The 13,953-nt window shown below is 35.6% G+C and overlaps 1 protein-coding gene across 2 annotated transcripts in view; it reads left to right on the forward strand.

Moving 5' to 3' along the window:
* Positions 1–13,953, forward strand: part of CUL3 (cullin 3) — a 98,380-nt gene that overhangs the window by 7,173 nt on the left and 77,254 nt on the right. The window contains exon 2 of one of the 2 annotated variants that reach the window (XM_027119947.1): positions 13,088–13,285. The exons of the other annotated variant lie outside the window; for it this stretch is intronic. Within the exon in view, the coding sequence (XP_026975748.1) occupies positions 13,088–13,285 (198 nt within the window). The remainder of the gene's footprint in view (positions 1–13,087; positions 13,286–13,953) is intronic. 2 annotated transcript variants of the gene reach the window in all.

Below are 13,953 nucleotides of genomic sequence, written 5' to 3' on the forward strand. Positions count from 1 at the left end.
AGATGCCATTCATTGCCACATCTGTGATCCTCTTGTGTCTTGGGCCCTCGTGAACTATTTTTTTGAGTGCTTCTTGTGACCATCTCCTAACTTCGTACATATGCTCCCTCAGTCACTGAAGACTTCAATACCTTATTCACAGACATTCTCTGTAGCTTAAATTGTAACTTTATCCAGTGCATGTGGGCAGAGTCATTCTTCTATTCATTCTAAAGTATGTTTATTGTGTGTTCCTACTAGAGGTCTGGCACTAAATATACAGTGATGATCAAACAGATCTGGCCTCTTCTGTATTACAGTGATCTTCACTTTGTCTTGGAGCTCGTCATCCCGCTACTTTAGAAATCTTAAACTTCAATATTACATTGTATCCTAGCTCCTTCATTTATTAGATGTAGGATTTGAGCAAGTCACTTAACTTCTGCCTGTTTTGTTCTCTCTTTTGTAAAAGGGAGAAAACAATATAGTACCTACCTCATAAGATGGTTGTAAGGATAGAGTTAATACATATAAAGCTCTTAGTGTCTGGCACATAGTAAGCATTATAAATAAATACAGACTGTTATTATTTCATTATTCTATCCTACTTGCTGCTTATTTCTTTCTCACATTAAATGTGCTCTTGGATTTCAAGAAGACCCCTTGCATTCTCCCAGGCTGTGGCGCCTGTTGCTAGTTGCCCCTTCTTTCCTGCCTCCCAGAGTGAGGCCAGAAATATCAGCAAAAAGCATCTTGAACCATTCTATTCATCTGCCTTCACTGCTCATATTTTTTAGACTATTGTGCACTCCTGGAGAAAATTCCAAGACTGTGGTCTCTAAGCTAGTTGGACTCTCAGTGCCTCTGGGCGATATTTTTGTGTCCCTGGTAAACTCCCTCTCCCCTTTCCTGCATGAGCTATTTCAGACTTTAATCACTGTCCTTAAGTTCTTTATTGAGAGTTCTCTTATCTCTCTTTTTCAGGAAACTTAACTACTAAAGTTATCTTGTGTAAGCTTCTCTTTCAGTTATATTCATTAACCTGTATCTTTACTCATTCTCAGCTCCTTCCCTTGGGTCTCAGAGAAGGAAGGTGTACCTTTTTCTGTCTTCCCTACCATGGTAACTACCATACCATCTCCCTTCATAGCCAAAATTCTTCAAATACTCAGTATCTCCTTTATTAGAACATGATTTTCTTTAGAGGAGGCAGCAGGTCTTTTTGTATTGATCTTTGTCAGTGCTGCACAGTAGTAGCCAACAATGTTGAATGAATAAACTGACAAGACTCTGGTTTGTTTTCTCATCTTTAAGATGGGAACTATGGCAATCTTTCTCACAGGTTAATTGTGAGGGTTAAAAGAAATAATGTCAGAAAGTGCTTGCTAATAAACAGTGGCATCATTGAGACAGTTAAAATGATTTTCTAATCATAAAGTTAGTATTTTCAAGTAAAAGTAATATGTTTCATGTAGGACATTTATTTTCAAACTCTTATAGGGTCTCCAGGACCTAGGAGGAGTGGAGTAGGTATCTTCAGAAGTTTCCCTCTCTAGTCATTTAGAGCAGTTTGTACATTGCTCTATGTGTAGAAGATTTCTTTTTAAAAAGTTCTCTAACTATTGCTTTAAAATCACTGTCATTAATCAAGCCTTTTCAAAGTTGAGGAGAGTCCTACTTTCCCAAGTTGGTAACATTAACCAACTGAGAAATTGAGAACTGATCCTGTAGTTGTTGTAACCACTAATCCAGAGCTTTTGCTGCTAGAAGAGCTTTTGCTCTTTATTTTTTTAGTCAATTTTAAAGTTGAAAATTAAGTAAAATTTCTTAATTTGACTTCATTTATCTAGTGATCATTGAGAAAGGAATGGACCTGAATTTGCTCTTTAAATGAGAAAGGTTACTGCTAAGCAAATGAATAAAGACTTCAAAGGGATATCTTTTACCTACTTTCAGAAAATACAAGATTCCTTAGAGACGGTTTTCTATAAAAGCAAGCCGTCATTGCTAAGAGGAATGCTTTAACGTACTGATTGCAAGTCATCCTTATCTAAAGCAGCTCTTAACTGAGCAACACTTAGCCTCTTCTATTTGCCCTGTCCTCTTGAAAGTAATCATGAAAAATTCTTCTTCTCCTTCCCTTTTCAATTTATTTAATAGTATGAGAAGTTGCTTTATAAGATGAGTAACTACAACTTGTTCAGTGTCTACCTTGTGTTAGGCTCTTTGAACTATAATTATCTCAAATTCTCAGAACAATCTTTAGATGTTACTTCTGTTTTAAATCTATCCTGGGGCTCAGAGAGACATAGTAAAATATGTGTATTACATATATACCTATGGAAGGGCAGAGCTGGAATTCAGATCCCAGGTGTATCTGTCTCAAAAATTCATGTTCTTTTCATTACACCACACTGCCTTAATTATATTCCATTAAGAATTTGCTAGATTCTGAAATATTTACTTTCATAATAGGAATATATTGGAAAGTTAATTCTAAGCTTGCCGTTTAAATGATTACCCAGGGACAGATCTAGGGCCCCTGAAGCTTATACACTGCAGTACTCTCTTTATAAAAAGGATTCAAAATTAGTTTCCAGATCTTGGAAGGAGCTTTTGCAAGCTTTAAACCTCACTAGATTCAAAGTATATGCACCTCTCATAAGAGAATACATGTTATAAAAACTTTGAATACATGTTATAAAAACTTTGAATCGATGGATGCCTATGTTGTTCAGTAAAATTTTAATATATAAATTGCTTAAGGGGGTCATAGTGTGTATTGAATAAAGCAGTCAAAATCATAACCAATAGGAAGGATATATTAGTTGACATATTTCTTAGTTAACACTTTCCTTTTTAAGTTAAAGACTGATAGTACACATTTTTAAACTTTTTTCAATTAGAAATTTATCTTGTAAATATATGTTTAGGGCTTCCCTGGTGGCGCAGTGGTTGAGAGTCCGCCTGCCGATGCAGGGGACACGGGTTCATGCTCCGGTCCGGGAAGATCCCACATGCCGCGGAGCCTGCACGTCCAGAGCCAATGGGAGAGGCCACAACAGTGAGAGGCCCGCATAGCGCCAAAAATATATATATATATGTTTAGAAAAAAGTGATTTTATGTCTTTCAGAATGTATTAAGAAGTAGTAGGTTAAACAATGAAATGAATTTTGAAGTACGAAGATCAGGTAGTTTAGAATAAGCAAATGAGACATGAAAGAAGTGTATTATTTTGATGAACGTTACCATTAGCCAAAAAAACAAGTAATTTATTTGGTCCTATTTGTTTTCATAGTTTAATTTTTAAGAGCCAGAAAGGACTTTAGAGAGAATATGTTCTAATCTTATTTAATACATGGGGAAGTGGAGAACTGGAGAGGGTGATTTTACCCAAAGGATACTTACAGCTTGAATTTATGGAAGAACCATGACTAAAAGCCTTATTTCTGGTTAAAAGCTCTTTTCTCTAGACCAAACTGAAATAAGCATATAGCCTTAATAATTCAGTGTTAATATTAGCCTGTTAATTATAAATTGATTTTGTAATATCAGACACTCAGGTGATTTGAGTTGACATGGTGTAATGGAAGGGTCCTTAGCTCAGGACACATGGATTCCTTCATTGCTCTAACTAGCTGAGTGATCGTGGATGAGCTACTTAGCTTCAGTTTCTTCATTTGTAAAATGAAGAGATTTTAATTTGGGGTTTTCTTAGGCTTATTTCCACTCTTAAAATTTCAGTCTAGAAAGCGAATGCTGGTGTGTTCTCCTTTGCTCTAAAACATTTTGTGATGTTTCAAATGTCACCTATCTTTTCAGCCTTAGAATAAGAATGGTATATTTCAGTGGTGATGATTAAATGCTAATATGAAGCAGTGGAAAAGTTAGCTATGTTCTTACATACTTCTTTTTGTGTAAGTTGGTAGTTTTAGAGAAATTTTGAGATTTGATATCAGATTTTTGTAATAATTTTATGTTATAGGCCTTTTGTTGTCATATCACATTTAGTTTATGGTTAGGTTCATTCAAAGACAGAGCTAACTGTGGCAGTTTGTATTGTTTTACATGTTTTTTTCTCTTTGGAGTGTGTGTAGCTGATTCTGGTATAAACTACTTTGTTATTGTCCAACAGTTTTATACATCTTTACACTTTATCATAGTTTTAGAAAAACTGGGTTTATCCATTTCAAAAAAAAAACATAGCGATGTAAGCTAAAGAGAACAAAGTATTGTCATTTTTTATTAAAATTCATAGTTTTAGATTGTAGGATAGAAATATGGAACTTAAACATGCACTTAGATATGAAGTATTTTTTGTCTGTAGCATTACTACTACTACTTTGAGATTCCATCCAGAAATATATGATTCTTGCTTTTCTATTATTTTTGTTTTCCAGATGAATGTTTAAGAGCTAGTTTATACACGAGCCCTTACTATTATTGAGATTTAATAGTATATTGAGAAATACAGCAAATGTTTTTATAATTTTAAAGTGTTGATCTTACAGATGTAATAACTAATCTTCTTAATAGGGAGAATCTCTATGTTTGAAGAGTTCTAGTCAAGATGAATATTGTATTCTCTGGATAAAACGTGTTTCAAGGTGCCAATAACATCTCTTTATATCAGCGAAAATAGCACCAATAGGAGAGTGACAAACTTCTTGACTCAGGGAGAATACTTATGATTGCATATTATTTTTTGTGGTCATCATCAGACTATGAAATGTTACATATACATTTTTTCACATATGCAAAGATCATTCACAGAGATATCGTTGAAAGAATATTGTTAGTACTCTTAAGTCACTTGTGACTTAACTGAACTTTAACAGGCTAATGTGAAAGCTTGAACTTAGTCTTTGAAAGAAATGTTCCAAATTTTTAAATTGATTTTTGAACAGCCTACTCATGTTGAGAACTGAAATGCAGATTATAATAATTGAACCGTCTGTTGATGATTTAAGTGTCTCATTGTAAATGTTACTGTTCTGTAATTTAGTGATATTAGAGGCCAGTTGAGTGTAGCTCAGCCTTAATTTGTGATTTCATAGCATTTTCCCGGACTACTGTGCTTTTCTAATTGATAATTGTCATTATCAGTCGTTACTTTCGGCAGCACAATTCCAGCACAGAAGGCTGTATGTTTCTTCCTTGTAGTAAAGAAAAAGAAATTTATTGAGCAAGCGATGTGTGTCGGATGCTTTCACAAACTTTCTTAATTGCCATACAATACACCATTTTCTCCCATTTCTCTTGTTACAAGCAGATGAGGAAAGTGAAGTTTGGAAGGTTAAATAACTTGCCCAAAATCTGAATGTGTCCCACTGGGTTGTTTCCTCAAAGCTTGGATCTTTGGCTATCTTTTGATGGTTGAGGATGTTTAAAAATTAACTGATGAATAAATGGGATTATTGGAGATGTCATAAGTCATCGTGTAGCCATTGGTCATCAAGTAGGTTCATCATCATTACTAACTCTAACGGGACTGCATTCAAATCAACTAAGAATCATAACATGTATTAAAAAGGATACAATAAAATAAGGGAACAGAGACTTGATATTAGTCTAAGGTGCTTATAATCTGGGAGGGAACTTCCTTCCAAAATTTATGGCTTAGTTGTATTTATCTAGAACATTGCCATTCCTCAGATATTTGTACCAAAGCAGCTGTTTTGAGGCTGAAGCTCAAAATTAAGATCAAGCATTTTTCCTTGTTTATTTTTTTTCTAGCTGTGTCATTCTGAATTGCCTGGAATTTCAAATTCTCACCCTTTTCCCCCACCCACCCTGTTCTAAATTTCTTGTAGAAAATTATTCACAGGGGACTAAAGACTTTTTGTCCTTTGTATGTAGTGGATGTGAAGAGTACAGTTCTCTTCCTTTTAGTTTTAATTGGCTAATGCTGTAGTTCTCCAGCTCTCAGTAATTACAGAACCTTCAAGATGTGTAAGTGTATAATAGACTGACATCCTTTTAAATGCAGCATTTTGAAGGTTTATGTTTTTATATCTTTTAAGTAATGTAGCTGAAAAACCAGAGATGTTTGTGAAAGAAAATAAAGATTGTTAGTGTTATTTTTGTTATTGATACTTACTAGTGAGGGGATTATAATCCTGGATTGGGGACAGGGAAGTGGGCAGAAGTCACTTTTAAAAAATAAAGTCTTGTTTGGTTTCTAAGAGGTCTCACTAAACCATGGACATTTAAGAATACTCAATTATATCTTTCCTTTGAAAAAGAGCTTTTGTTTCTTTTCTTGCTAAATGAATTTACTTTGCTGAACACTTTGTAACTTGAGCTTGTTGGGGAAAGATGCAGTATATATCTAAAATAAGCAGACATTAAATGTTTGTGTATATACGTATGTGTGCATTTTATCATTTTATTGTTTTGCTGAAGCATTGTTACCAGATCCCTTCCTGAGTGTATTTGTAGTTATTGCAACCTGAGTAAGTCAGTTTCATCAATGGGATTAAAATCCTGCTCAAATACTTTGGAATATTACTTTAAAGTGTTAGGGCTTTTAAATGACTCTGAGTGAAGTCTAGAGTGATGCTTTTAATGGTTAACATTGATGACTTAGAGTTTATCATCTAGTCCTTTTAACTTTCATTGACAGTTAATGTTGTATTCTCTATCAAGGATAGGTGAGAAATTCACCCATCAATTAATCAGTAATGTAATTATTTTGCCACTGCTCATTTGATGCCAGGACCAAAGCGGGTATGTAGCAATATGTACTTGAAGCCTGTTTCCTTGGGTGTATTGTTTTTGGACTTATTTGATTTGGGGAAAGACTGTAACTTGTAGATCTCCTCCTGAATAGCCTTTTTTTAATCCACTATTTTCCTCCTAGTTAACATTTATTAATAAAGTTAATGATTAAGCAGCCTTTTGAAGCATTTAGTTAGGTGAATGTGAAAATACTACTTGATATATGAAATTTGAGAGTCTTTTGCTTGTGCATTATTGTACTTTATTTCTGTTTGGAAAATATATTATTTTAAAATTACATTAATCGTTACATAAACACGTTAAATTATTTTTCAGTATCATTGTGCTTAGTAATTCAAATGTTCATGTTTTCAAAATTACATTGGTATAACATAGGTAAAACAACATTCCCCAGACATTTGTTTATGGCCTTCTAAGTAACATTGAAGAAAAATGCACAATCCCTCAACTATCTCATAGTCTAATGGAGGAAAAAGATTCACAAACAGATAATTATGCAGCAGTATGGTAGGGTAGTGATAGATATAACCCGAGTATTATGAAAGAGCTGAGAAAGAGTTGTTAACTTTGCTTGAGGAGGTCAGGGAAGGATTTTTGGAGGATGTGACACCTGAGCTGTGTTCAGAAGCTATGTAAAGAATCAAAGAGGCAGAAGAGGGGTGTATAAAGAAGACATGAGAGGGTGGTGTGTGGAGGGGAGGTATGACAGTGGACAGGAATAACCACTGGTTTAATGTTGCCAGGAAGTGAATGTAAGATAGGTAGTAGTTAGTGAAAGATGAAGTTAGAGAAGTAGGCATAGACTGACTAGATCATGAAGTGTTACGTTCCCTTTTAAAGCACACCCCCCCCAGTTGCTAATGAGAGGTGGGTTTTGAACAGGAGTGTGATGCTGATGTGGTTATTTTAATGATTTTGAGGAAGATGGATTCCAAGAGGTTATTAGAGTTCATGGTGGCTGGAAGGCTGTTGCAGTAATCTAGATGAAAGTTTTAGGGCAACAGTATTCAGGATGAAAGATTGGGAGCATATTTGAGAAATCTCTTGGGCCTGATGTTGGTAGCACTTGATGATTGGATGAGAAAGGGATGAGAGAGAGGAAAGAAGAAAAGTTAAGGCTTACGCTTCTAGCTTGTATAACTAGGTGGTTTGTGTTGCCGCTACTGAATTAGAGAATACAGAAAGAAGATTTGGGTGTGTTTGGAGAGTGAGTTTACCAGAAATTTTGGACATGATAAGTTTGATATGTGTCTGGAAAATTTGGTTGGGCATATCCAGCAGGTGGTTGAATACAGTAGTTAAGGCTTTGGGGGAACTTCTGGGCTGGCAATATAGATTTGGGAGCAATTAACATGTAAGCCAGTAATTTATCTTCTTTGAGATGAGGACCAAACTTCTTGGGAAATCTGATAAGAGCTAGTGACCCACCATCCAGAAAAGAAGTGCACACACATTATATTTGCAAAATTTTATATGCAGTTTTAGGAGGCTCCAGAATCCCTTGCCAATCTAGAGCCTTGTAAATTTTAGAACCCTAGAAGTATATATATATAGTAGTTGTAACTATGATAATGAATGGAAGTGCAGCCAGTGTAGAGTGAAAAGAAGAACCAAGGACAGAGCTCTGGGGATTAAAATGATTTAAATGACACTGGAAGAATAGGAGATATGAAGTAGGGGAATATTGTTTCTGAAAGAAGGCTACATTTTACTGACTTTCATTTAGCATAGTTGTCCTCTTAAGGTACTTTTGTTTTAGCTGTTTATTTGCTAAGCCTAAAAACTATTTTTTTTCCTGACATTTGATGCCCAAAGATGAGAGTTCAAGAGATTCTGTCAGTTATTCAGCATGTGAGGGATTATACCGTAGTCCCTCGGTATCCATGGGGGATTGGTTATAGGACCTCTTCAGATACTAAAATCTGAGGATGCTCAAGTCCCTTACATAAAATGGCATAGTACAGTCAACCCTGTATCTGCGAGTTCCATGGATATGGAAGGCTGACTGTACTGTGCCCTAGGCTGGGCTGAATTCTACTGACATTTGCATTTAATCCTCTTGATAGTCTTTTTGAGATAGGTATTGTTATTAAACCTACTTTTTTACAAGTGAGGAGATAAAGGTTTAGAAAAATTAAGTAATTTGCCCAAGGTTGCGTGGCTTATGAATTTAGCAGAGCCATGACGCAAATCCAGGCCTGTCAGACAGCAAAATCTATACTCTCTACTAATACACTGTACTGTGTTTACCAAGATAATCAGTGATTATACTGTAATATTACTTTACCCTATTAGCACAGTGGGATGGGAGGTGAGTTCAGTGGTTTGTACTGGATTTGAGAATATGAATTCCGATTCCAGCTCTGTGATTTTGGGTAAGTCATTTAATCTCTCTCGGTCTATTTTGTTCTCCTTTGTTTGAACATTTTTATACCTGAGCAATCACCAGAAGAAACATTTTTGCTCTCTGTCTTCATTTCTATCTATGAAGCACAAATACTGAGGAAAATACTACATACCATCTTGGATTTCAAAATAATGCTTGATTTATATATGTGAGAAATGATTCTTTTATTACAATGTAAGAGTATTTGTACAATATTTGAAGCCTCTTAGTTTATATCTTTAAAATACTTTAGTTTCTAATAGAAAATTTAGTAATTCATGCTGAGTAGAGACGTTTTTGTATGTTTTCTAGCTTTCATGGGATCTTATGTTACAGAGCCTGAAAAGATCATTTGAAGTTTTTGCTCAACTATTAGCAGTATAGTTATCTCTGGAGTTTTTAGTCCGCATTAACTTTACTCTTTTTTGAAATTGGTTTGAACGTTCTGCTTTATATGTTCGTTGTTTAACCGCAGGGATGGTGTCTTAGCCTGCTTTATTGTAACCTCTACATATGCTGTCAGCAAACTAAAACCACGTTGCACATACATGGAGTATTTGAGGCCATCATTATCACGTTGTCTTGTGGGCTTTATTTGTGAAAAGTTGCAAATAGCAACATCTATTTATATTTTATATGGATGGCATCCTCTGTATGAGAATATCTGATAAAAATAGGTAGTAGTTTAGATGTAAGGGTAAATTCTCTTAAGGCCATTTCAGAGAAGTCTCTGATAGACCTGGATTTGAATAATATTTGAGTAACAGGAAAGAATTTGTTTTCTAAAGAGTTCCTTTTTAAGCTCTCCAGAAAAGATCAGAATAATAAGACTCAGTTTGAGTCATCTGCTTAAGAATCCTCTTGATTGGGAGTTGAGCTTGTTTGACTGAATGAACTGTTTTGCCTACCTACTTCTTCCTCTTTCACATTCATACTCATTGTACAGGACTTGGAGAGGATTCTTTTTTTTTAACCACTTTATTGAGGTAAGCTGTACATATTTAATGTATGCAACTTGATGAGTTTGGAGGTAAGTATTCATTTGTGAAGCCATCACAATCTATGCAATAAACATATCCATCACCTCCAAAACTTTCTAGCTTGAGAGGATTTTTTTAGCTCGGTATCTTTTATCCATTTCAGGTCAGAAGTGTACATGAATCTGATAAGTAGTTGATGCAGTGTTTCCCTGGTTGTGAACGTGGAACTTGTAGGTTTTCTGAGCATGAAGAGGGCCGCTTAGTCAGAGATTAGTAGAAAATCAATCAGCAGGTGTAAGTGCTTGTTATATGCCAGCTATTATTTTAGTGGCTGAGGTTATTCAGCAGTGACGAAAATCCCTGCCTTCATGGAGCTGACATTTGACTGGGAGGAGAGAGGCCAGGAAAAGAAGTAATGTGAGGTTGGAATTTGAGGGTCACTAGTAGGAGGAGGCTGCTGTTGTAAATAGAGTAGCTAGTTAAAGCTTTATTTTAAGGCGACAGTTGAGCAGAGTTTTGAGGTTGATCAGTGAATGAGCCACTTAGGTATCTTGGGGAAGAGCATTCCAGACAGAGAGAGTAGCAAATACCAACTTGAAGTGAACTTGTTTGCCATATTCCAAGGAGTAACAAGGAGGCTGGTGGGGCTGGAGCAGAGAGAGCAAGGAGGAAGAATAGATGAAGTCAGAGAGATTATCAGGTCGAATAAGGCTTTGTAGAATAGCGTAAGGACTCTGACTTTAACTACAAGAGAAATGAGAAGTCACCGAGGGTTGTGAGCTGCCGAGTGACATGATTTGGTTTGTTTTCAGAAGGTCACTCTGATTGCTCTATGATATTGGGCAAAGAGCAGAAACAAAGACCAGTTAGGAGGCTGTTGTAATAATCTGAGAGATAATGGTGGTTTAGGAGCAGTGGAAGAAATGAGGAATTAGGTTCTGGGTACATTTTGAAGGTAGAGACAACAGAATTGCCTTTTGTTTTACAAGTGAGGTGAGAGACTAAAGAGGACTTGATTACAGACTTTTTGGCCTTAGCAACTGGAAGGATGGAGTGGATATCTGCTCAGTTGGAGAAGACTGCAGGGGAAGCCAACTTAGGGGAAAAGATTAGGCCTTCTGTTCTAGACTTGATTGAGATGCCTAGTAGATTTTCAAGTAGAAATATTGAGTAGGTAGCTGAACATAAGACTCTGGTGGTGAGGGCTCCAAACAGGTTATATAAATTTTGAGGTTAACTTAAAGCCATGAGACCAGATGAGTTAACTTCACCTAAAAGCCGAGCGTGGATAGGTAAGAGGTTCAGACAAGAGGTTGGAGGTTGTAGTGATGAGTAAGAAGCAGTAAGCACGCTGACAAATAGGAGCAAGTGGAATAGGAAGAGAAATGAGATTGTAGTGCTTGGAAGGCAGGTGAGGAATCTGTGTCAAGTGGTAGGAGTGATCAGCTCTTTGAATTACTGCCAGAAAGGTCGAGTACGATGAGAAGTGAGACTTTGTTAGATTTAGCAGCGAGGAAGTCACTGGTGACCTTCTCAAGAGTAGTTTCTGTGAAATGGTAGAGATGAAAGACTTATTGGAGTGGATTCAAGATACAACGGGGAAAATGTGACTTGGAGACAGTGAATATAGAAGTCTTCTCCGTAGCCCTGTGATTTTGTTGTAAATGAAAAAGAGAAAAATTAGGTGGTGCTGGAGTAATATGTGGGGTTGTGAGGATTTGTTTGTTTGTTTGTTTTCAAGATGGGAAACTGAGGGTATTAAATGCAGGTGGAAATTACCTAGCAGGAAGGAAAATTTTGATGATGCTGGGAAGGGAGATTGCTAAAGGGAGGTCCTTGAGTAGGTGAGTTGGGATGGAACTAGAGCAATACTTGTTAAACTTCATTTTGTATAGGTATCACCTGGGGTTCTTGTTAAAATGCAGATACGGTTCTGTAGGTCTGGGATGGGGCCTGAAATTCTGCATTTCTAACAAGTCCCTAGATGATGTCTGTGCTATAATTTGAGTATAAGAACTTGGCACTTTGAGCACAAGAACTAGCAGGTTATATTGGTATACAATCAGGTAGGTTAGTGGATATGGCCAGAGTTTGTGCAGTGTCTCTTCAGGTTACTTCTGTTTTTTCAGTGGAACAGGAAGCAATTCATTATCCTGGAGTGGATGGAGGAGATGGTGTAAAATCATCCAGGAAAGTAGAGTCCGTCTAGAAAAGTAGGATTGTGGGGTTGTACTAAGGGCCGACTTGTGGTTAGTGGTTATGAATTTAAATTCAGATGGATTGAATATGGTTGTATGTATGTTATTCTGTAGTTGCTTTCAGCTGTGTGGGTGCATGTGAGGCGTAGGTGGGCAGTTGGTGTTTAGAATGGCAAGTATTTTGGAGGGGGGGAAGGGGGCAAGTTATTTATGGGTGTATACAAGGTGCTTAGAAATGACGGACCATGGAATCTAAAGTGGGAAAGGAGGAAAATGTGAGAATGCTAGGTTTAACAAAGAAAATGTGTGGTTTTATTGGTTTTTTTTGTTTTTTAATTACAGATCTCCTCATCTTTAATTTGCTAAGGAGCTCTGCAGATCTTCAGGAGAGGAAAATAGTGTTCATGTCCCCAATTTTTTTTCATCAAGGAACCTTTCTGTCTCTCTGAGCTCATATTCTACTAAATAAATTTAGGGAAAATATGTCTTACACTTTTTGGCTAAAGCAAGTATTAACATCAGGGATTATGATTTTATTTAAAGTGGAGGGTTGTGCTGCAGATAAGAAAGAAGGGAGGTGTTAAAAGGATTTGTTAAAAATTTCTTCTATCAGCTCTAAAAACTTATTTTAAAATGTATCCCTTTATTTCTGTTAAAATAGATTGTTAACATCCTTGTAAGTCATGCAGATTTATAATCATAGCCATATAATAAAATATTTACTATATGGACAAATACAGAAAGATTTTCAACCATTGGTTTTTTTTTTTTTTTGTCTCTTTCTCTCTTTTGGATATTACAGATGACCATGGATGAAAAATATGTAAACAGCATTTGGGACCTTCTGAAAAATGCAATTCAAGAAATCCAGCGTAAGAATAACAGTGGTCTTAGTTTTGAGGAGCTCTATAGAAATGCATATACAATGGTTTTGCATAAACATGGAGAAAAGCTCTACACTGGACTAAGAGAAGTTGTTACCGAACATCTCATAAATAAGGTATCCAACTTTAAAGGACTGTTGCTAACTATATTGAATCTAGAAGTATTATTTTTAAAGGTTCCAGGAAGCCTATAGAAATAATAATTAGTAGCTATATTATAAAACCTCACTTAAAACTTACAATCAGCTAAACCAGAATTTTTGATAATTGAGAGAAGGTGAAGTTTGTGATCTTTGAAAGATATAATCTCGGAAGCAGACTTTTAATTTACATATGCTTGTTTATTAATATGTTAATTACAGATCATTATTTCTTTCTTTAAAATGCTTAATCAGCCCATTTTAGTTTTCTCTTCTTTCTCTATATATTTGAAAATAATAAGACTACATTGTTTAAAAAATATTGTCTAAGTCTTTTCACCAGATGAAATTAACTTTATATAAATTTTTTAAGATAAATTAGTGTTGGACTGTTAACATTATACAATGGTTCTTTGGTTCCAAAAAGATGTATTTGTTTTTTTAGAGCAAATGTTTTTATAAAGCAGACTCTTCCACTGAAAGTATGTCTTGCTTTAAGATTGTCAGATAAGATGTAAAATACCACAGATAAATAAAAACTTCTCAAAGTTTTTGTGTGGTATTAAGGTATTTGTTTTTTAAACTTTACTTTAAAAAAATGGAAAGTTGCATCAGTAGTACAATGATTTACCAGTTGTCAACAT

This window comes from Aethalodelphis obliquidens, unplaced genomic scaffold, assembly GCF_003676395.1.
Source record: "Aethalodelphis obliquidens isolate GAN/ISIS:26980383/991018 unplaced genomic scaffold, ASM367639v1 scaffold2, whole genome shotgun sequence".
NCBI lineage: Eukaryota > Metazoa > Chordata > Mammalia > Artiodactyla > Delphinidae > Aethalodelphis > Aethalodelphis obliquidens.